Here is a 24,979-nt window from a genome sequence, read left to right on the forward strand (position 1 = left end):
ACGTGCCCTGGGTGCCGAGCCCCAATAGTGCTATAGCCTGTCTGTGCGACATCCAGAGCCTCTGAAGCCAGTGGCAGGAAGCACAGTCTGTGAATGTCTCTTCTTTCAGTGTTGGGGAGATTCTTGTGTCCTCGCATGGTACCATACCCCAGTCACCCCACCTTTTCCCCTTTCCAGTCTCACTTTCCAGTCCCTATGGGACACGTGTGCTTTAGCTGTGGGGCTTGAAGCCGGACAGTATGGGCATGTCCCAGTCACATATGTACATAGGGGCCTCCCAGACACCAGTCTATTTAAATACTGCAGGGTCTGGGTCTGGGTAGGAGGGGTCTGGGGAGGAGGATGAAGTGACCTCCCGGTCATCGTCACAAGGATCAGGGAATGACAATACCAGGTCCTTGAAGCCAACAGTACCAGGAAGAACTCCAAAGAACATATCACAAGGACAAGCTTCCCAGACCATTTTGAAGGACCAAACACATAAGGACTGCATATCCCAGAATTCCCTCTAACAAAGGGGAAACCTGGAGCAGATCCATGAAAAACAACTCTAGGTACAAGGGAAAGAAGACTATGGGGAGACCCCACTCATCTCACAGAAGTAGCTCCACAACCATTAAGAGAACAGTTATGGAAGACACACACCTCTCTCCCAGTTAACAGCAAGGCTGACTGGGAGAAGCACAACTCTTCCCTGTGCAAGAATCAGTCACACAGAGAGGACTTCACTTCTTCCCCCACCCCCCCCCCCTTACAGGGAGACTCGAAGAACGGGAAACACATGTTTTTCCTACAGCTTGAACCCTGGTAAAAAGACTGTTTCCTGCAACCAACGCCCCCATTGAAAGCAATGGAAGAAACACTCACATAACACAGAATCCAGGAGAATTTGCTTCTAAACTCCCAGTTCAACAAAAGAACTCTATAGCACACACACTAACCTGCTGAGTAGACTGGACTCCAAGAAGGGGCAGTCCTGCATCCAGAGGGGGGAGAGTGGAGGCAGCAGGTCACATCTCCACACAGAAAAGAAATCAAAAATAGCAGCTTGCCTAGTTCAAGACTTCTATCACAAACCCAGGACTACGCAGCATTCGTGGCAGTGAGCTTGCTCAGACAAAGCAGCTGACATTTCCAGCCACTCAGGGAGAAGCTACTCAGCTCAGACCCTTATAAAGGCCAGTTCCCTGGGCGACAGTGATAGAGAGTATTGGATTAAAGAGGTGGTGTGTTGTCATTTAGAGAGCTGGAGAACTGGTGGATAAGGAGACCAGGACAGTGGAGTGAAGGCGACTGGGTTTGTTCGAGGGGTCAAGGGGCAGGGAGGGAGGGAATATGGGTAGTTAGACATGCACAATTGCAGTTTGGTACACATCTTGACTTAACAGCAAGGCAAGGGATCTCACACCTGGGAAAAGACAACGCAGAGGCACATGGCACAACACGGAACGATGCAAGGAGAACATATGACGGTGAAATGCCTAACATGGAATGTTAATGGCCTAAATGATGAGATTAAGAGGGGGCTGGTGGAAAAGTATTTGATGAGGCAGAAACCCTGCATAATACTATTGCAGGAAACACACTTGATGGCTCAGAGTGTAGGTTTCTGGGCAGGGGTCAATACACGGTGGTGGAACATGCAACATACTACAGAGGCTCCACGGTGTGGGTGGTGGTCCTCATCAGTCGTAGCATTCCATTCCAGTTGCGTCAAGTGGAGAGAGAAGGAGAGGACGATATCTGGTAGTGACCGGGGGAATTATGGGGGGGAAGCAATTACCATACTGAACGTGTACGCACCTCCACCATTACAACCAGACTTACCTATCAAGATACAGGCGATACTGACAAGACACAGTGTAAATTTAACCATAGTGGCAGGTGACTTTAATGACGTCCTTCACGGGCGAATAGATGTCCTCAGAGGGGGGAATATCCCAGATGGAGACACACACCAATCTGGAGGCAACAGGATTACAGGGTGTCTGGAGAGGGTCACAATACGGTAAAAGACAGTTCTCGTACTATTCTGGAGCACACGACTCGATGTCTCGATGTCTTTTTGGTTCAATGTACCATCACCGGGAGGGAAATAGAAGCGGAATACCTGACAAGAAGGATATTGGATTATGCCCTGCTATATATTATGATAAGAGGGGAGGGACTGCAGGGGAAAGGGGAGTGGAGACTGAACACATACCACCTAGGGATCAAGACAATGCGGGAGGAGATGAAAGACTGTACGGAGGAATACTTTGAATTGACTGAGGGCACAGTGAATAGTGGCTGCACGTTTTAGGAAGTATAGGAGGGAAAATCTGGAGACACTAGAAGAAGAGATGGCTAGGACAGAAAAGAGGCACATAGACGAACAAGCAATAGAATCTAAAATAGAGATGCTAAAAGTTGCTGGGCAATACAAAGAAGTGGTGACAGACAAGGCAAAAAAGGCATGCTGGGCCACGAAAGCCAGAGTGTATGAACTCTGGTCCAAAGGTGGAAGGATGCTTAATTTGCCCTACGGCAAATCTACTCCACTATCCAAGCCTGGATGGCCACAAATGGCCTATGCCTCAACGGGGCCAAGACTGAAATTCTTATTCTTGGCCAAAAGTCCACTCTAGCAAAGCTAAGCTAGACTGTCTCTATTCCAACTTCAACATTGACAACTGCATCATCCCAGTCCTATCCTCTGTTAAGACTTTAGGGGTTCACATTGATGCGACACTGCCCATGAATAAGCAAGTCAGCTCTATTGTCTCTGCCTTCGCCCTAAGTACCAAACTCATTAATGCCATAAAACCCTTCCTAACAAAGCACAACTTTCTCTCAATAGCCAGAGCCACCATAGGGTCCAAGCTTGACTATTGCAATGCGCTCCTAGCCGGCACCTCCATAAAAAATATAAACAGACTTCAAATCACTCAAAATAACTCTCTAAGAGCAGCCTTAAGCATTCCAAAAAGAGACCACATCTCACAAGCAAGAAAGACTGCTCACTGGCTCCCAGTCAAAGACCGCATCACATTCAAAATTCTGATGACCACACACAAATGCTTTAACCTTAAAGCACCGTCCTACCTTTCAGACACACTATCCAGATCTATCTCAACTAGGCCTAGTAGAACATGCTACACCAACCAACTCACTGTACCGCGCATCAACAGAGCCAAAGCAGGAGGGATAGGCTTCTCATATCTAGCCCCGAAGCTCTGGAATGCACTCCCCACTGCCCTCAGAGCAGAAACCTCTCTCCATGCCTTTCGAAAAAACCTTAAAACTGCTCTCTTTAACTAACCGCTCTCTACTGTCCCACCACTCCTCAGCTTCCATCCTCCTCGCCAAGTGCTTTACAAACTGTTCTACACAAACTGTAAAATAAGTATGCCTGTCTGTTATTCGTAACTAAGCTTTGATCACTCACTGTAACAAGCGCCACGATGCCTCCGGGCTGTTGGACGCTCTACAAATATGAATAAATGAATAAATAAATGCTTGCATGGTTCGAGAAAAGGGAGGAGGAGTCCAGATGGGTTAGGGGCATCGGTAATGAGGAGGGAACAATCTACAGGGAAGGGGAAAAAATAGTAGACGACTTTGCACATTTTTACCAGGGGCTATACAGTGCGTTCCCAGAGCCTACAGAGATCGAAATTGCGGGATACTTAGATGGGGTGAACCTGCCGCAGGTAGATGAACAAACGCGACAAGTAATGGATAAAGAGATAACGATGGAGGAAGTACAAGAGGCAATTAAGAGTTTAAAATCCCAACTGAATTTTGTAAACACATTGGAGACAAGGTGGTCAAGCCAATGTGGGACATGTCCATGGAAAGCTGTGCACAAGGCACACTCCAACGCGACGTGAGAACGGCTACAATAGTCGTTATACACAAAAAAGGTAAACCTACTGATCAATGTGCCTCGTACTGTCCCATATCTTTGCAGAATGGAGAGGCAAAGGTCCTAGCCAAGATACTAGCAACAAGGCTAGTAGGGGTAATACGCAAGCTAATGAACTCAGGTCAATGTGGTTTTGTTCCAGGAAGAGCAACAAGGATTTTTTAAAATATATTTTATTAGGTACTTCTCAAGATACAACAAGTTATTTGCATTGTCCAACTCCAATATTTTGCATACACACATCTCTTAATTCTCTCTCCCACCCCAACTCCCTCCCTACCCCAATACAAACTGTAACTGTAAGCACGGTATATGACTTTGAGAGTCTGAACCTCTTGGGTCCTTGTAGCCTTTGCTAGGGTGAGAAGTACATGGCTTTATTCACGCCTGTCCATCCATGATCAATTATGCGTGTTAGTCTGAGGGTGCTGGTTTGTCGTCTGGGGAAGGGAACAGTTCTTGTACGAGTGTATTCCATGATATGTTATCTTCAGAGCTTTATCGTCTGCCTGTTTGAAGTGCTTCGTACCATGCGGCTGCCTCTTGCATGGACCATCTTTTCAGTTCATTCCACCAAGCCTCTATACTCTGCCCCTTTTTAGTCTTCCATATCATCGCTATTCTCCTTTTGGCCAGTACCCATGCAAGATCTATCCTTCTTCCCGCTGCTCTGTCTCTTCCGGGGTATTTGTAGATCTCTAGGAGACATGTTTCTGCTCTCCATTCCTGGCCCTTTATCTAAAATGTTTATTGTGGTCATTTCTTGACACTCTCAGCCCACTCAACTATAAGCTGTTCTTCTGCAAAGTTAAAACAACATGTTGGTGCACATTTAAATGACTTATGATGAATGTAGAAATCAGGCCTGTCTTTCTTTAGATTTTTCTGCCATGCTGAAAATGTTCTCTGTACTTTTGAAGTCCTCCACCTGCTAGCGTGGGACCGCAGTCTTCTTCTGTCTTTGCTGTGCTTTATTCTGTTGAGACATAATTGACATTTTTAATCGTCCTACCTACCCTAATCTTGCCTACCCATGTTATTGGAACCCCAGCATTGATTCTGCTAAGTGCATGCAAGTGTATCATATAGGCATACATCCTCAAAGCCTTATTCATTTGCCAAATATACCTAGTTGTCAAGGTTACTCCACCTTCTATCCAAAGTCTTCTTCGTCTTTTGCGTTAGATATGGCCATACTTGTATATCTTATGATGTTCTATGCTCACACCTGTTTGCACCTATCTTGGGAAAATGCTATTTATTTGAAAGACTGTCCCCTTATTGCCTTTCTTCTGTACTCATCTGGGTCCTCTTACTCCTAATAATGATCAATAGTTTGTTTCACACACTTGCTGTGTGAACCGGTACTTACCTCTTCTATCGCTACTTGTCCACTAGCACTTACCTCTGTCACATATAATGTTTCTCCCCATTATATTTGCTATACTCTGCTGAGGCCATGTAGACATTCCTCCCATGCTCAACAATGACAGTAATGTTCATCTTTAAAACATAAATCAACACCATCATATACATACAAATAAGGTTTTTGTTACTTACTCCCATATGTTCTTTGATGTAGTTGTAAAAAATCATCTCATATTACCAGATCAATCGTAGCCATCCATACCCCTTTGGCCTTTCATGAATCATATTTTATTTTTATTAAACTACACTACTCAATTATAATCAGCAACATCAGTCGCTTATTGTTTACAAATCTACATATCTTATCCACTTGTGCTTTTCACTGCTTTAATATCCATTCAGTTATTTGTTCATTATTTATTTATTTCACCCCGGAATTGTCATTAATCTCTTAATTTTGAACTTCTTACTTCTGTGCTTTTATCCATATCTATTTGTGATTATCTTACATTAATTAGTCTAATTACAACGCAAACCCTCTTATGTTTCATATTATAATCCCTTTCATATGTATACTTTTTTATTTTGTTCCCCTGTTTGTTTCAATAGACCCATGTTATAAGGGCCTGTGGTCCACGGGACATTTTGCACTCTCTCCAAGTCTTCCTGAAAATATGCTGAGTGCTGCCGCATTGTCATCATTCGCTGTAGGATTTCCCCTTCTCTCTATTTGTATCCAGTATGTGGTGCTCCTAAAGAACCACTACTTCATCATCTGTTAAGTCCCATCTAAATATGTCGTCCTCAGTGACGCCAATCAACCTAGACCCTTCCTCAAGAGCTATTACTGTCCTCCACTGTCTACTCTTATTGTCCATTCCTTTGAGCATTGCCATTTCCCCTTGTAGTATGGCTCCTTTTAATTCTGTAGGGATAGTCTGTCCTCCCTCTTTGTCCATAGATATCTATGGTCTGAGAAAAAACTCATCAAATTATCCTCACAGTTCTCCTCACTAAACAAGGTAGCCATGTAAATAAAATGCTCATCCCATGCTAAGAAAAACCTTCTGGCTCCACTGAAACAGCTCGCAGAGCCATTTGCCCTGTTTAATGCCAATATAAATTAATCCGCGTTTTGAATAGTGTGTTCCAAGAGTGGAACACGCTATCCCGTGGTCCGTAAATAAAATCATCATGTTAAGGTTTGTCATCCAATCCCTTCCCAGTGTCTGTCGCAAATGTAACAAGGATCAGTCATGTCAGACTCTCCTGTTAAAGACTGGAAATTCACAAATAAAAAGGGAACTCAATTTATAGCTCCACAGAACCCTTAATTATTTATGGCTATTTTCACCATTGAATATTTTTCCTTCTGTGTACATGAATGTACAGTCCCAGTGTCTACTAACAAACCAAAGGTTTCGCCTCCTACCGTCACATTAACCCTTGGCTCCTCCTGGGGGTCTAATATCACTGAAAATTCTGAACACATCAAGTCGTCCTGTGAGCTGCCCTATTGTGGGTGCATACATACCCCTGTTCCTGCGAAAGGATTTCCTCCTACCATAGTGGCACCTCCTATCCTGGGTGTCAATACCTGTCCTGTGTTTGCATATTACTCAACCTGCATGGGGGCTCGCTGCAATTGCCCCTGTCGTGAATATCATTTTGCACTTGCTCTAGCTGATGTACCTATTGCACTCTCAGTGCTCATGTCTGATACAATCCTGGGCAAACCCTTCCCTAGTTTGTGAGCTATATACTAGAGGATAAGCTGTACCCTTTCTTGAGAATTGTCCATCTTGTGCACATCCTTGGCTCCCGTATGTTGGCGCAATGTGCTCTGTCACCCCACATATCCAATACACAGGAGGAGCCCCTCAGACTAGTCCCCCTTGGTTAAATGGTCCTTGCACATTCTGATTATCATTCTGCATATTCTGAAACCCGCCTTGGTTATTTTGAACACCACTTCTTCCTCTGTAGGCAATTCCTCTACCTCGTGGCATAAACCCATTCCCTCCTTGATCCATCTGGCGTTGATTATTCGCCTGTGATGCAATCACTACTTACTGTATTCCCAGTCCACGGCTTTGCCACTACCTCCCCTTCTATGGCGTATTTTGACCATTTCTTCTGAACTAACTTGGCTTCCTCAGGTTTTCTAGCATCTTCCTTCTTTTTAACCCACTCCTGTAACAGCCTACGGTGATTGCACTATAGTCACTGTATCAGAGGTTACTGTTTCACTTCCATTCCCACTTGCTTCCCAAGTGCCTCGGTACCTGCCCAGGCAATCCCTGACATAAAATGTGGTAAAATACTGCCACTGTTTTCAACCCCGCTTGCGTGCTTCAAGAATTCAGTGCTCCTAAATATAAGCAATCGGATCCTCATCCTCCATAAAAAGGAAATCTAACTTCACATCATATTTTTAGCAAAACATAATATCCCTAACTGGTGTTTATAATGCTTCCTTCCTGATGTCTGCTGCTCCTGAAGAACTTGTGGAAATCTTTCCACCTGCCCCAGCATGCTGCCCTGCATGGAACATCTTGGGTAAGCGCTGCCATGGATTTTCGAGCGCTCGCTGGTGTGTTTAACATCTTTATTGACTTAAGCTGAAAAATGCATTTAATAATGCCCCACGGCCGTTGCATGATGAAAAATCATCACTTCAGGAGAAATCTTCTCCCTACCGTCTTTGTTTTCCTTGCTTTGGGCATCTTGCAGCCCTGCCTGTGGTAAAAAAATGCCATTTCAAAAATGGCTGCATTCTTTTTTCATCTGCTTCTGTGTGTGTGGTCTGGCCCTGCACTTGGCCCTTAAGCCAATCAGGGCAACTGCGAGGCGGGAGCCGGCCATCACTACCGAAGGCCCACACGAGGCCCTGTCTACCCCTGTCCACCATGGTAGGCCGCAAGCTGCCCCTTGTCCCTCTGTGTGCCCCCACTGGCCCCTGTGTCCCTCTGTGTGCCCCCACTGGCCCCTGTGTCCCTCTGTGTGCCCCCACTGGCCCCTGTATCCCTCTGTGTGCCCCCACTGGCCCCCTTGTCCCTCTGTGTGCCCCCACTGGCCCCCTTATCCCTCTGTGTGCCTCCACTGGACCCCTTATCCCTCTGTGTGCCCCCACTGGCCCATGTGTCCCTCTGTGTGCCCCCACTGGCCCCTGTGTCCCTCTGTGTGCCCCCACTGGCCCCTGTGTCCCTCTGTGTGCCCCCACTGGCCCCCTTGTCCCTCTGTGTGCCTCACTGGCCCCCTTATCCCTCTGTGTGCCCCCACTTGCCCCCTTGTCCCTCTGTGTGCCCCCACTGGCCCCCGTATTCCTCTGTGTGCCCCACTTGCCCCCGTGTCCCTCTGTGTGCCCCAACTGGACCCCGTGTTCCTCTGTGTGCCCCCACTGGCCCCCGTGTTCCTCTATGTGCCCCCACTGGCCCCTGTGTTCCTCTGTGGGCCCCCACTGGCCCCCTTGTCCCTCTGTGTGCTCCCACTGCCCCCCTTGTCCCTCTGTGTGCCCCCACTGGCCCCCTTATCCCTCTGTGTGCCCTCACTGGCCCATGTGTCCCTCTGTGTGCCCCCACTGGCTCCTGTGTCTCTCTGTGTGCCCCCACTGGCTCCTGTGTCTCTCTGTGTGCCCCCACTGGCCCCTGTGTCCCTCTGTGTTCCCCCATTGGCCCCTCTGTCCCCCTGTGTGCCCCCACTGGCCCCCTTGTCCCTCTGTGTGGCCCCCTTATCCCTCTGTGTGCCCCCTCTTGCCCCCTTGTCCCTCTGTGTGCCCCAACTGGCACCCGTGTTCCTCTGTATGCCCCCACTGGCCCCCGTGTTCCTCTGTGTGGCCCCCTTATCCCTCTGTGTGCCCCCTCTTGCCCCCTTGTCCCTCTGTGTGCCCCCACTGGCCCCCGTGTTCCTCTGTATGCCCCCACTGGCCCCCGTGTTCCTCTGTGGGCCCCAACTGGCCCCCTTGTCCCTCTGTGTGCCCCCACTGGCCCCCTTGTCCCTCTGTGTGCCCCCACTGGCCCCCTTGTCCCTCTGCGTGCCCCAACTGGCCCCTGTGTTCCTCTGTGTGCCTCCACTGGCCCCCGTGTTCCTCTGTGTGCCCCCACTGGCCCCCGTGTTTCTCTGTGGGCCCCCACTGGCCCCCTTGTCCCTCTGTGTGCTCCCACTGGCCCCCTTGTCCCTCGGTGTGCCCCAACTGGCCCCAGTGTTCCTCTGTGTGTCCCCACTGGTCCCCGTGTCCCACTGTGTGCCCCCACTGGCCCCTGTGTCCCTCTGTGTGCCCCCACTGGTCCCCATGTTCCTCTGTGTGCCCCCACTGGCCCCCGTGTTCCTCGGCGTGCCCCCACTGGTCCCTGTGTCCCTCTGTGTGCCCCCACCGGTCCCCATGTTCCTCTGTGTGCCGCCACTGGCCCCGTGTTCCTCTGTGTGTTCCCACTGGCCCCCGTGTTCCTCAGTGTGCCCCCACTGGTCCCTGTGTTCCTCTGTGTGCCCCCACTGGCCCCCGTGTCCTTCTGTGTGCCCCCACCGGCCCCCGTGTCGTTCTGTGTGCCCCCACTGATCCCTGTGTCACCACTATCCCTTCACCTTTCAACTATCTTACCACTTACTCTTATCATTATCCCTCGACCTTTGATAACAGCTTGCCTGCCCCCCTTTCTTCCTTGTCTTCTGCTCCCACTCCCTCCCATCACTACCTTGATCAGTCGTTGACGCTTTAAGATAGTCACTTGTTTTGTTCCTCTCCTTTTCCCTTCTCTACCCTTCCCCCACCTCCCCTCCTCCCTTCCTCTTGTCACCCTTGCACTGCAACAATTGTCGTCAGGCATAGTAATGCTACTTCTAGTTTTGTCCCCTTCTTTCCTTCCTCTCCTCTCCCTTATTGTTCCATGCACTTTACTATCGGTTATAATGTGATAGTTATTTCTCACATTCTGATTTGTTTCTAGGACCTGTAATAATGTAACTGTAGTCTCCCATGTTCCCTCCCTCCTTGAAGCGCTTTGAAACACATAGTGTATAGGCACCATACAAATAAACAATCAATCAATCAAACCAAAAGCATCCTGTGTGTGTGAGTGCGTTCTTATTGCAATATTGAATTCCTTCTTCTGACTACCTGTGTCTGTTTCATATGCATTGAGCCTGCAATCCATTGATTGCCTATATTTCCACAAGATCATGTGTGCATATGTGTATGTATGTGCATGCATGTGTGTGTGTGTGTGTGTGCATGTGTGCATGTGTGCACGTACCTGTGCATGCATATGTGTATGCATGTGCGTGTGTGCGCATACATGTGTGTATGCATGTGTGTGTGCATGCATGTGCGTGGGTGTGTGCATGTGTGTATGCATGCATGTGTGCGTGCATGCATGTGTGTATGCATGTATGTGTCACTCCCCATTTTCTTGTAATCATATCATGACAACAATTCTATCCTTAATCATCTCTATTTTTCCCCAATAAATCACTTAATCACGTATAATAATAATCCATGCTGTGCTCAATAATTGTGCCAAGCCTTCCTCATTCTTCCTTGTCAGTGCCTCAGCCTGCATGTACTTTTCTCATAAATACATTTTACTTGAACAAACCCCACAAAAATCTAAATAATGCACTCCTTTTCTTGAAAATCATACTCATTAAAATGTGTGCATCTATAAAAAATACTCCTTTGACCTAATGTTTTCTCAATACATTTGTTTAAATATATCATGCCCCTTGTCCATATTGTGTGTGGCCTTAGCCCGGGTGTGCTTTGCGAGTGCTTCCCCTCATTACCCACTGCTTCCACATTCTAAATACAACCTTTTTACATCTTTACATGCTATTCCAATATTATTCCCAAAAAATGTTTTTGTCTCATTTATCCTTGCTATTCGCTATAAATATACACTGTGCTTAGTTTAATATCATCCACTATTACATCAGCCTACTTTTTAATGTAATCTGCACTCATAATTGCATTTTTACTCTCAGCGCCATGCTTCACAATTTGTGTGATCCTGGACACAGTCATTATATTTTTTCTCCAAATGCCCCTACATTGCATAGGTATACTGTATAGTGAGGGAAACATTGTTCCCCTTCTTGGCGCCTATCCAATCTGCTCTGGCCTTGGTGTTCATGCCTAACCCTGCAAGTATAACACCCCATGACTCTACATAGTATTGCAATGAATAACTCATGCCTTCTCTCTATTCCCAATTACCAATATTCTCACCATTCTAGTTACCTACAGCACTCTTTTGTGCTTTCATTTTACAATCTGTCTTTCTTTTCAAAGCGCACTAAAAACCTTTTAACAAACATTGTTCCTCTCTCCCTCATCTATACAATTAGCCCATGTATGCCTTGTGATCTATACTCTGTCAAAAAAATGTCCCATCCTTCATCAACAAGGAACGGCTCCTTGCCCAACATAAAATCAACAAATCAGGGATAATCCACTGTGTGCCCAACAAAAAAGCATCCACCACCAAACCCAGAAACAACAACAGCCCCCTCCATAATGGGAAGCGACACGTGTGACCCCAAACAGCGACCCAATGGGGCCTACCCATTCCACACACATATACAATAACTGTGGAGCAGCCTCCTAAGTGCAAAATATTTAGAATAAAGTTCAGCCACATCTGGTTCTCCTGGTAAAAATGAACAATTCTTCAAAATATACACCTACGCTTGACTGCACAATCAGGGGTCTAATTACCCCATAATATATAAATCCAATCCAGCACTTTCTCTTAACATCTGTTTTTAACAATTGTGCACTAATGCCATTGAAAAATGCTGTTTCTCAAAACCTACTTATTTGCCAATTTACTCTGCGGGTGTCAACCAAATCAACCCCTAACTGAGCGTCCCTACTATAAAGCACAAACAATATACATATATACCATAAACCTGGCACGAAAAAACTAATTATTCAAAACTACACAAATAAACCACTAAACATTTTTCTTACATTCTTATACATATGTCAGTTTAAACCTTACTGATTTTGGTTACATTTCCATAAACCTTCATTTTCTGTTTAATCTCACACACACACATTTTGTCATTCCTGCCAACACAAACAACAAACTGCTCTTTCTGTGTATAAAGTTTAGCTCACAGCTTTGCTTTAGCGTTTTTATAAAAATATTGTCAACAGCATATGCTGCTTCTTCTGCGCAAGCTGTTTTTCCTACATTACCTCACAGGGCTATCCCTGTTTCTAACTGTAAAGCAGCCCTGTTTCTTCCTGCAATCATGAATTACTCTCCTGACTGCCAACTGTTTATCTCGCAGCCTTGAACAGACATTCTTGCTGCTCCCCGCAGCGCGGCCTTGATCATACATTTTCATTATGCACTGTCAGTGCTAGCCTTTGTTTAGCTACGTATCACATCCAAAAGTAGTCATCTCTCTGTGAGATTGTATTTGTAAAACATGGTATATATCCCATTCCCTTCCCTCCTTGCTGGGGAGGGGGAATCTGATGACGGATTTAGTGTCAATTTGATTTAAAACCCCTATTTATACCTTCTTCCTAACTGCGTAGTTGCGTGCCTGAAGCAAAATTTATTTCTCTCACATGTCCAATTTTATCTATTCTTCGTTTGCATGATGCACTTTGTGAATTTTTACCATTCAAGACATTTTGGTATCTTAAAGCTGTGAACTATGTAGGTATATACAAATTAACCCCCTAGCTACCGGCACCCACCCGCTACAAGGGTGCAAAGTAGCCACAATTTTTTACTGCAATTGATTATTTTGCCAGATTCTTTCTCCATGTCATTTCAGATAGCGCATATGAGCGCACCCATCAATGGTTTGTTCAAACCTCTACCTTTTTCACTGATCCCTGCCTATTTTTGGATTGGTGCAAATCACCTTTCTTGAATAAATAATATAATTTCTTGATGTTTATCTCAATTTTGCACGCCCATTGTTGCTCTTCGACATCTTAATTTAAAACAGACACATAACAGACAGACAGACTAGTCGACTTTTCACATTAATCTTCAGCGCTCTTTGCTCTATCTCTGCCCCTAAAATACTCTGATTGGAGTTTGAGTCATTCCCTCTCATAGACCTGTCTATGTACAGCCTCATTTTACCTGCTTGGGTTTTGAAAAGACTCCTTCTAAGTTCCTTGAACTAGGAAAACCGGGCTCTTAGATGCTCCTCGTATTTCAGACGCTCCTCGTCTTTTCTAAACAACCCCCGTGTTACTTTTATACACCCAATTACTTATCTAAACTGCCCTGTTGCTTTTCTAACTTACCACAAACCCCTTAATTATATGCATAATACATGTGTTTTTTTGTTCCCCCTTTATCTCTGTCCCCCACAACACATACCATAATCCATAGATGTCGGTGTGCCATCATCACATGCTGACAGTCATAGAGAGACCCCCATCAAGGTATGAGAAAGTATACTGCAGTTTTGCCACTCACCGTCTCTCCTAGGTATCTCACCATCTCTGTCAGCATAGGAGCTTGGGTTCTTATCCCTGAAAGATCTTTAGGGTCCCTTTGTATGGTCGCCAAGTGTAAAGGGGGACCCTCCACATCCCCTCATCAGCTTTTGACATCTGCAGACTCAGGCACTGGAAACAGGATAAAGCAGCGAGACGCCTGGGCACAAATTCACAGTCATCTTTAATACAGGTTCAGAAGAGACTGGAAGCAGCAGCCAGCTCCTACAATCACCTTGCCTTGTATACTCTTTTCAGGATGATGCAACATTTCATACAATTTCAGAATACATATCTGATTGGTCCCTTCAGCCACAAACAAACCCCTTCTCATTTTTGATTGGTTGGCTTAACTGCCACTCACCAATCCCACATTAGCTCATCTTGGCACGCTCCGTCTGACTGACACAGAATGATTAGTCCATTCCAGTCTCACACTCGTGAGGACTGCAGGAGCAGTCCTCTATTCCCCCTGCTCTCACAGAACGTTGTAAGCAAACCAGTGTGCTTAATTGCATATATTGCCCGAATACTGCCGTTCTTGGCCCTATCTCGGAAGCTGCGCCTACTTTTACCCAGCTTCCTCGACAAAACTGCGGCTATATTCGAAGTGCAACTGATCAAAATATTCTGCACTTCATCCATCCTTATCTGCAACGAGATCGAACGAGGTTGGAACCTCCAAGATGGCGGAGGAGTTTGCTGACTCCTTTGTGGCTCGCCTACTTCCTGAATTGCCTCTCCACCTGCCTCTGATTGGCAGCCTTACCACGTGGCTATTTAGCCAATCGCAGGGCACCGGCAGGCGTTAGCCGGCCCCACACGAAGGCTCACAAAAAGGCTCCTGACCGAGCCTGACAGAGCTCTTACAGAGCCCGACGCCCTTATCTGCATCCCCTGCAGTTCACCAACCCGCTTCAAGAAGGTGAGATGACAATTAACTCTAACCATCTAACTCCTATAACGCTACGATAGAATCTATATCCTACTACAACCGCCACCTTCTTACCTGCCTCCTCTTAATATGGGCACTAGCATCCGCCTTTCACTCGACCGGCATGCAAGCGCCAGCTCTTGGACTATCCACCACTAACCACTGCTACAGCTCCGCACAGACTCTCCCTTCAGCGCTGAGACTATCACCTCGATTCGCTGCACAGACCCACTTTAAACTGGTGCGCTACAGCCCCTAATAATCCACTATGCTGCTGCACCACTCCTAACCGCTGCCACAATCTGAATTATTGCCATACTTTGCATTATTTTACTCTGAGTTGCTGCCTTCACTGAATTGCTGCCATACTTTGTATTATTTTACTCTGAATTGCTGCCTTTACTGATCTATTGCCCTACTCTGAACTGCTGCCTCTCTGAATTGCTGCCATACCTTGTATTATTCTACTCTGAGTTGCTGCCTTCACTGAATTGCTGCCATACTTTGTATTATTCTACTCTGAGCTGCTGCCTTTACTGAACTATTGTGTATGTCTGGAATACCAGACCAACAATTCATAATTTTGAATAAGTCATATTTAAGAAAATTACATCTATTAGCAAAAGAACACTTTTGTAATAATGATCGTTCAGTCAATTTTGATCACAAGAATAAATCTTCATTTTATTCATGATGGTGGAGCTGTGGAGGACCCAACGCATTTCGAGTGGTAGCACTCTTCATCAGGGGCAAGAACAAATTCTGGAAAACAATATATATACAATATTTACATTCAAAAAGTTTGGCATTCTAAACATTTTTTTGGGGAAAAAACAGTTTTATACATAGCAGCCTTAGGTGAAAGATACCTTCAAAAAACCTCAGTTAAAGACTCAAGACCAACATCAGTGTAATGTGGAAATTCAATCCCAATAGAACGGAGTTTAGTAAATACCAAAATGCACGACTAGTGCGGTGAAGTAGGGTTCCCTGTCTATTTATTGGACAACTTAAACGGTGATGGAAATCCATCGTGAAAGGAAAAAAAATCACATTTAATGGTAATATCAATAACTGCAGCGATGTGTTAAATTTAGGAATAGAGATTATAAGAATCAACTATGGAAGGTATCTAGTCCGACTCTGGAAAGTAAAGTCTAAGGAAAGTGCGAAATGCTAACCTTGTGTTATATCTGTGGTTCACGAAGTGTAAGAGAAATCTTCAAGATCTTGGAACACACAGTGACGGTGCTCAGGGAATTCAGGGCACTAGATTCTCTGCAACAGTAAGGAGTGATGTAATAGTTAGCTGAATCGAACTTTATCAATATCTAAGAATCATAAAAGGGTGATACTAGCACTCACTCAGTCCACCAAACTCCCCACTTGACCACTACTAATGCCAGTAGCCCTCCCATTAAAGGAGCCTTAATAAACTCCAGATCTCTAGTAGCACACGCCACGAAAATCGCTGACCTGATCCAAAAAGACAACCTAGACTTCCTCGCCATCACCGAGACCTGGTTACATACTGAAGTAGGTCCCATGCTCATGCTAGCAGTCCCTGACGGCTACACCATCCTGAAACAAGGCAGACAAGGGTCTAGGGGTGGAGGGATTGCCATTATCTGCAAATGTAGCCTTGCCATGAGACTAGTCACCCTGACTAACACTCAATCATGCGAAGTACTATCTGTAAAAGTACCTCTGACAAACGCCCAAACCCTTAATATCCATCTAATATATTGCCCTCCAGGTCCAACAGGGACATTTGAGGAAGACATCAACACAATTCTATCTAGCAATCTCAAAAGTTCCACGCAAGTACTTGTACTTGGAGATTTCAACCTGGGCTTCAATGACCCCGCGGAACAGCCTGCCTTAGCAACTGCGAATATCCTAGTAGAACTTGGCTTTACTCAGAGAAGTCAAACAGCTACCCATCATAAGGGCAGAATACTAGACTGGGTGGCAGACTACAACTGCCATGCCAACATGCTCTCCATCATACCACTAGCCTGGACTCACCACTATTTGCTCTCATTCTTGCTCTCTACCAACCGGCCCCCACCCGCACTTTTTCCTAGGGCTCCACCAACACTACCCAGAAACAAAAAGTGTATCACAGTGGATAGGCTTATCCCTGCCCTACTCCCTATCCTTAACTTACTGCCTGACAGTACTGATCCTGAGACGTTGGTTAAGGAGTATAATAAAATTATGGCCTCCACCTTGGACAAGATTGCCCCCCTCAAACTCAGACCTAGCAAGCCGAAAACTCACCCGAACAAATGGTTCACACTATTCCTAAAAAAACCTAAGGCAACAAAAAAGAAACTGTGAGGCTGCGTGGAGATTATTACCATCCGAAGCCAACAAACTCAAGTTGACCAAATTATCATCCCTGTACAAGAAAGAAATATGCCTAGCTAAACAAATATCCTACGACACTCGCATATCCCAAGCTAAGTCCAACATGAAGGAACTATTCACTTTTCTTAAAGAAATAGAGACCCCAATAGCAATACCAGACACCTGTTCCAAAGACAAAAAATGGTGCGCAGACATCCAACAGGCACTAGCCAACAAAATGTCCACACTTCAAAATACAATAGCCAACAAAAAAGCCTCTCTAAAGGACCCACCACCACCTATCATAGCTGGGAACACTAATGAAATCCAACCTACCCAATTTAACTTCGCCAAAGTGTCTATTCTCGAGGTGGAAAGAATCATTTTGTCCCTCAAACCCTCCCAACTGTCAGGGGGATCTTTGCCCTGCACAGGTAATCAAGGACGCAGCTCGAGACCTATCTCCCTTCATAACCAAAATTATTAACACATCCTTCACCACAGGCGTCATCCCCACTAACCTCAAACAATCCTGGGTACTCCCACTCCTAAATAAAACGACTCTAGACCCATCAATACCCACTAAATATAGGCCGTTTGCAACAGTGCCATTTCTCCTAAAAATCCTGGACAAGGTGGCCTATATGCAAATACAAAAATATCTGGAATCACACCACCTATTAGGAGCTAGACAATCAGGGTTCCGCCCTCAACACAGGATGGAGACGGCCCTCATAGATCTCAAGACTGAAGTTGATGAGCTTAGAGACAATGGCAAATCAGCCCTGCTCCTCCTGTTAGACCTCTCAACTGCGTTTGACCTGGTTGATCATACAATTCTTTGTAACATCTCTACACAGCAACACACTTCTCCAAGGACGCCATAACCTGGATTAGATCCTTCCTAAGTGGCAGAACAATGAAGGTCTTCTCGCCCTCTGCAGCAGCAGACCCTATACCCATCACCTGCGGAGTGCCCCAGGGCTCATGTGTTTCGCCAACACTTTATAACATTTTACCAAGCCCCTTTTCGATGATCTGGATCATCTCGGTATCACCTACACCATCTATGCAGATGATACCCAGATCCTCCTCCCACTTTCAGGGGATTATGACAAGGATTTGGCCTTGGTGAACAGAGTGTACATCATCATCCAGGCATGGATGGCCTTGCACGGTCTATGCCTGAATGATGATAAAACAGAGCTTATCATCCTGGGCACCCCCACTAACTTAAAAAACTAGGACCTGACTATTCCTCATTCATAATTGACGGCAATTGCATTAAGGTAGAACAGGAGGTAAAAACGATAGGCGTCTATCTTGACTCAACTCTCTCTTTTACCAAACAGGTTAACTCATTAGCATCCACCACGGCTTACACGTGTAAACTTATCAGAACGGGTAAGCCATTTCTCTCCAACAGTAGCTGCATTATCCTGGCTAGACCCCTAATCTTGTCCTGTCTGGACTACTGCAACGCCCTCTACCTAGGCTCTTCCAATTCCACTATCAGAAGAATCCAAACATTACAAAACAATGACCTTAGAGCGGCATTAGGCTTCTTCAGAAGAGAACACATCTCGGAGACTAGGCGCCAAAATAACTGGCTCCGGACTAACCATAAAATCCTCCTAAAAACCCTTTCGCTCATCCACAAATACCTCAATAAAGCTGCCCCCATCAATCTTGCTCACAGATTCCACAAACAGGTTTCCCTAAGACCATCCAGATCTGCAAATAGGGATCGCCTGTCCATCCCCAGGTTCAAGCTATCCACGATTGGAGGTAACAGCTTCCCTGTGAAGGCAGGCGGCCAAATTATGGAACTCCCTGCCGTCCACACTGAGAATTGACCAACCTTACCATAACTTCAGAACTAACATTACTGCGTGGCTGAAATCCAATGACCACTAAGAACACGTCATAGAATCCTGCACGGAAACTAACCACATCCTTCACACTTTGCATGTAATATATGTAAATATTTATGCTTTCTTTCACTTTCTGTAAATAGTAAACTTATGTATATTACTTTGTCTGTAAATAATACATTGCTCGAAGGTACCTTTTACCTTGGCAGATTCATGTAACTAAGCTTCGCATATTCATGTACTGCTGCGCCCTGATACCTCTGGGTCTGACGCGCATTATAAATAATAAAACAAACAAACAAACAGTCTCAGCTAAACATAGTTATTTATCCTTCAAATCCTGCCAAGAAACAGTTCTTATATACTCTTCGAGGACCTGCCAAATTTACTCGACAGCTCATACTGTGGGAAACTACATGGGCTCATCTTATTTGTTGCTAAGTAAGCAGCTGTTCTGTCTAATTGGTAGCTTTCCCAGGCCTTTATCTTATCTACTATCAATCACTGTCTGCTATTCTTGCCAAGGTTTCTAAATATACCATCCCAGAGGGCCTATCTCACATTGAAATACTGCAAAGAATATACCACATCAGAATGATTCAGCCCTTCTGACACCTGTTTGCAAGACACCATTTTGTTTTTGGCATCCATTTTAGAATCTATCTCAGTCTGTCCAGCCTAGATGTTCAGCCTGCTTACCAAACGGCAAACCAATTTACTTTTGAGCATTTTCTATCTAGTTTCCGGACTGCATTTTTACATATACATGAAACATGAGTAATATTGAAGACACCCCTAAAAATATATGTTACCCTATATGCACTCTTTTCCTTCAAGAAGCAATGTAATTCTGATTTTTACAATACTGGAACCATTGATCAGCCTATCATGTTACTTGTATTCAGTTTGAGGAGGGGAGGGGTCTAGGACCTCTAATACAAACCAATAAAAAGCAGACTACAAGAAGACGCTAAACATTGAGCTAACCTACCTATAACACTGCTAGGAAGGGTCAATTTATAAAAAATGATGGCACTGCCCAGACTGCTATATGTCTTGCAGAACTCTTCGGTGAAAATACCCAAGATACAGCTCACGAGGATCAAAGCTATAATTAGAGGGCTATTATGGGCAACAGGAATCCATGCATAGCCCTGCGGACGCTCACAAAAGCGGTATGGGACGGAGAGGTAGGACTGCCGGATATATGGAAATACTACTGGGCGGCCCATTTGATGGTAGCAAATGAGTGGGTATTTGGAGGGGGAAATCTAGCTTACACAAGACTGGAACTGTTGTGAATGGAAGGCCGAACCCCCTTACAGATACTGTACAGAAGCCGGGGGAAGGGTACTTTCACCCCAGCAGGACAGAGATTGGTTCAGATCAGGAAGGAAGTCACACACGCAATTGAATGGAAGGAGAACGCTACCAGACATTCCCCACTGTGGGAAAATCCCAATATTAGATATAAAAGCTAGGGAGGCAGCCACATTGGGTGGAAAAAGAAGTATGCAGACTGGTAGATATAGTGGATAATAAAGAGAACTCATTCTGAACAATGCAGGAAAAATATGGACTGGGCCAGGAAGAATTCTTCACATACATGAGACTAAAACAAGCTGTAGAAGCTCAGTTTGGAGGGGAATTGGACTTCCACGAACACACACTCATGGAGATTAATCTGTTCAGAGAAAAAATAGACGCGGTAACAACACTATATCAAGTCATAAATAAAAACACATCCCCCCATGACACACCTGAAAGGGAGATGGGAAAGAGACCCAGGAACAATAGAGGAGGAAAAATGGATAGAAGCGCTAGTGGCTTCAAGAGAGGTTAATGTATCACCCAGGATGAGGCTCATACAATCCAACATTCTGCAGAGAGTATACCATTCCAGAGATAGACTGAATAAAAGGGAAGTAGCAACGTTCCTAAAATGATGTTACTGCATATAAGAGGGGAGTGTGAAGGAAGTAGAGGGGAAGAGACACTGATACACATACCATTGATGGTGGTAAAAAGGGACCTAGTGGCAAAATGGAAGACCTAGGAAATTCCCACTATGGGAACCTGAGAGATTGGAATGGACCATTTCAGTAGAATGGAGCAGATCATGTACATGAATAGGGCGGTGGGTCCATGAGGAAGTGTCAGAAGATATGGGGGAAATGGGACATGGATGCCTGAGAGAAGGGGCACATCGGTACAAGATACTACAGGAGGGGGGAGGCAGGGGATTGGGGGCAAGGGAAGGAAGGGGGTAGAATGAGGGAGAGGAAGGAGGAATGGGATAGCACGAATGGTCAACATTAACACAAATGTGTATTTGAACAAGGATATGATGAATAATATTGGAATATGGAGAACACTTAATAAAAACTGGTTTATAAACAATAATCATTGCCAATCGGTAATTCACGTGTGTTAGGTTTATGATTTTAAGAGTTATTGAGAGGGAACCACTGCAGGTGTTATATGTGAGATATGTTATGATAGTTAATATAATAATCAGAAATATAATATGTGTCTATTGTTTGTTTAAATCTATTTTAAGGGAGACATTATGAAGCAGAGAGAGAGCATCCTTAGTACATTTGATCACTTGAAGCGGTTTCTGGAGCAGGAGAAACGGCAGCTGCTCAGAAGACTGGAGAAGGAGCAAGAGGAGAAGATGAATAAGATTCAGGAGAAACTGAACCGACTGGAGGAGCAGCAAAGTACCCGCAGGAGCTTGATCACAGAGCTGGAGAGGAAGTGCCAGCACCAGGACGTGAATCTACTGAAGGTGAGAGGGGATCAGAAACCTATAGAACTAGAGCAGCAATCCACCCACAGGGGCCGATTCCAGAGATAGAACTGAGGTGTCAGCAGCAGGACAGGGAGCTACTGAAGGTGAGACAGGAATCTATAGACCTGTAGGAGCAGCGATCCACTGCCAGGGACCCGATCACAGAGCTGGAGAGGAAGTGCCAGCAACAGGACATGGATCTACTGAAGGTGAGAGGGGATCAGAAACCTATAGAACTAGATCAGCAATCCCCCCACAGGGGCCTGATCCCAGAGATAGAACAGCGGTATCAGCAGCAGGACACAGAATTACAGAGGGTGAGATGGGATTAGGGATCTAGGGACCTGTAGGAGCAGCAATCCACTGCCAGGGACCTGATCGCAGAGACTCCCCCTGGTCGCCAGTGTGAGTGAATGCCCCCGCATGTCTCAAACTCCCCCTGCTGCCCCCTGTATGTTTTACCCCTCCACCCCACCCCTCCTCTCCCCCCTTCATGTCCCCATTCTCCACCTGCCCATGTTGGTCCCCACCCCCTTCACCTACCCCCTAGTCGTTCCTTCCTCCCTTCTCCTCCCACCACAGTAAGTGTATGTAGTTGCCCGCCATGCCATGAGATTTGCTCTAGGCCAGTGCCCGTTGATTTAAACCTATGTAATAGTATGCACTTGCCACCGTCCAATAAGGGACTGGCCCCATGCTATTCTATGTATGAAACCACCCACGCACCTATCTGTAGCTTCTCTCCTATGTATCTGTGCTGGTCACCACACACTTGCCCATTAAACATGACCACGCATTCATGAGATGCTGCCACCATTCAACCCTTAGGAAGCACTAATGTATGCATACTATTCTTGACCCTGCAACTGTTTGTAGCTGCCGCCATGCAACATGTGGCTGGCACTGTGCTCTTGCCCACCGAAGCTGACATTGCAACTTTATGTAGCTGCCGCTGTGTAAGATGTGGCTGGCACCATATACTTGCCCACCAATCTATGTAATCACTGTTATGCTCTTACTGTAATTGACTGAAGCTATCATCTATTTATGTATGCCTTCTAACTGCACTTATGTAACTAAGCAAGCATTCTTAACAGCACCATGATGCACGAGGGCTGTGGGCGCTTTACAAATTCAAATAAATAAAATTAAAAAAATAGAACAGAGGTATCGGCAGCAGGACAGGGAGCTACTGAAGGTGAGACAGGATCAGGGATCTATGGACCTGTAGGAGCAGCAATCCACTGCCCAGGACCTGATCAAACAGATATAACGGAGGTATCAGTAGCAGGACAGAGAGCTACTGAAGGTGAGGTGGGAATCTATAGTCCTGTTGCAGCAGCGATCCACTGCCAGAGACCTGACCACAGAGCTGGAGAGGAAGTGCCAGCAACAGGATGTGGATCTACTGAAGGTGAGAGGGGATCAGAAACCTATAGAACTAGATCAGCAATCCACCTACAGGGGCCTGATCCCAGAGAAAGAACAGAGGTGCCAGCAGCAGGACACAGAGCTACATAGGGTGAGACGGGATCAGGGATCTATGGACCAGTAGGAGCAGCAATCCACTACCCAGGACCTGATCACACAGATATAACGGAGGTATCAGTAGCAGGACAGAGAGCTACTGAAGGTGAGGCGGGAATCTATAGACCTGTAGGAGCAGCGATCCACTGCCAGAGACCTGGCCACAGAGCTGGAGAGGAAGTTCCAGCAACAGGATGTGGATCTACTGAAGGTGAGAGGGGATCAGAAACCTATAGAACTAGATCAGCAATCCACCCACAGGGGCCCGATCCCAGAGAAAGAACAGAGGTGTCAGCAGCAGGACAGGGAGCTACTGAAGGTGAAAGGGAATTGGGGATCTATAAACCTGTAAGTGCAGCGATCCACCCACGGGACCTGATCACAGAGTTGGCAGCTGGAAGAGGATTTGCTGTAGGTGAGAGGATCAGACAGATAGAGAACCAGAAGCACAGCATTTCCTCCATAGGGATGTCATATCAGCACTATAGGGGACGTGTCTACAGCATGACGATAAGATAAGATCACCCCTTGAACTTTCTTGATATCAACTCAGGAGGAGTCCAATAACCCATCTGTTGGCAACTGGATCCAGAAGAAGGCATTTGGAAATAGTCTGCTTCTACTAAACACAGCTGTGGCTTTTGGACAGTGAGATATTTGAACGAAAATATATATGTATGTAATTATCTATATCGAGATATTAAAAAATAACATTAAACATGTAATCAATACAATATAATCACCACTAGAATTTCCTTCATATTATTCAGGAGATGCTCAAAAACTCCATTGTTAGTAAATTGATAAGATGGCAAACAGATGCAAGTGGTTTCGGCTGGTCCTACTTGCTGACATACAATATCATATATAAAATGCTTAGGATGTCAGTGCAAAAACAGTTCACACTTTCATCAGCAGATGGCAGAAAAGTCTAACGGGGGATGGTCTGTGATGCAATGAGCAAGAGACTGATGTAGGAGGGCAAGTCCAGTTTCTATTGCCTCTATACTCACTGTTATTACCCTGGTCTCACCTCTCAACTCTCTCTCTCTTGTCCTTCTGGTGCTGCAGTCCGTGGACCACCCAAGGGTAGCAGTGCAATGGGTCTCATCTCACTATTGGTCTCCTGATACAGGACATCTCTCATACATGCAGGATGTAAGGGTGCTGGGGACCTGCGTAGGCCACGGCTGGTGCTTTGGTGAGGTTCCACTTACTCTCCTCAAAGGTCTGCTGACATCAGTCTATCCATCTCTCACCAAAGGTGCCCCAAGGATGATGATAATGTTGTGGGACTGATGATACTCCTTCTGCTCTTCTGGGAAGACTAATATCCCTTGGTGAGGTCCCCAAGTGGTCGAGTGATTATTAACAAATCTTTCCACAAACCTCCAGTAGTAGTTGCAGAACTAGAGGAAATGCTGCAGCTTGCAGTGAGGACTCTCACTGCTGGTGATGTGGGTATGCCCAGATGTGGGTCCCTTGCTCGCTGTGCCATAGGGAACCAGGCTGCACCTCACTGAGGAGGCACAACGAGGCCGAAACATGTCTGGGGTTGCTTGTGTTTCCATGCAGAGGGGACCTGGCCTAGCAGTTCAGGCTGGGCTGCTACCATTGGTGGAAGTACCGGACTGATTTGCATATGGCTAGACCTCTTTTGCAATGGCGCAGATGGGCTAAAAAACAGTGGTGTGGAAGGTTGCCCAGAGCATTGCCAGTGGTTTTGATTCATTCAAAACCTTCCACCCATCACTTT

General features: G+C 45.7%; 1 protein-coding gene across 1 annotated transcript in view; it reads left to right on the plus strand.

Moving 5' to 3' along the window:
* Window positions 1–24,979, plus strand: part of LOC138520558 (E3 ubiquitin-protein ligase TRIM11-like) — a 173,628-nt gene that overhangs the window by 142,336 nt on the left and 6,313 nt on the right. Inside the window, exon 3 of the mRNA XM_069632899.1 lies at window positions 21,463–21,693. Within this exon, the coding sequence (XP_069489000.1) occupies window positions 21,463–21,693 (231 nt within the window). The remainder of the gene's footprint in view (window positions 1–21,462; window positions 21,694–24,979) is intronic.

Source organism: Ambystoma mexicanum, chromosome 13 (assembly GCF_040938575.1).
Source record: "Ambystoma mexicanum isolate Mex_15411 chromosome 13, UKY_AmexF1_1, whole genome shotgun sequence".
Taxonomy (NCBI): Eukaryota; Metazoa; Chordata; class Amphibia; order Caudata; family Ambystomatidae; genus Ambystoma; species Ambystoma mexicanum.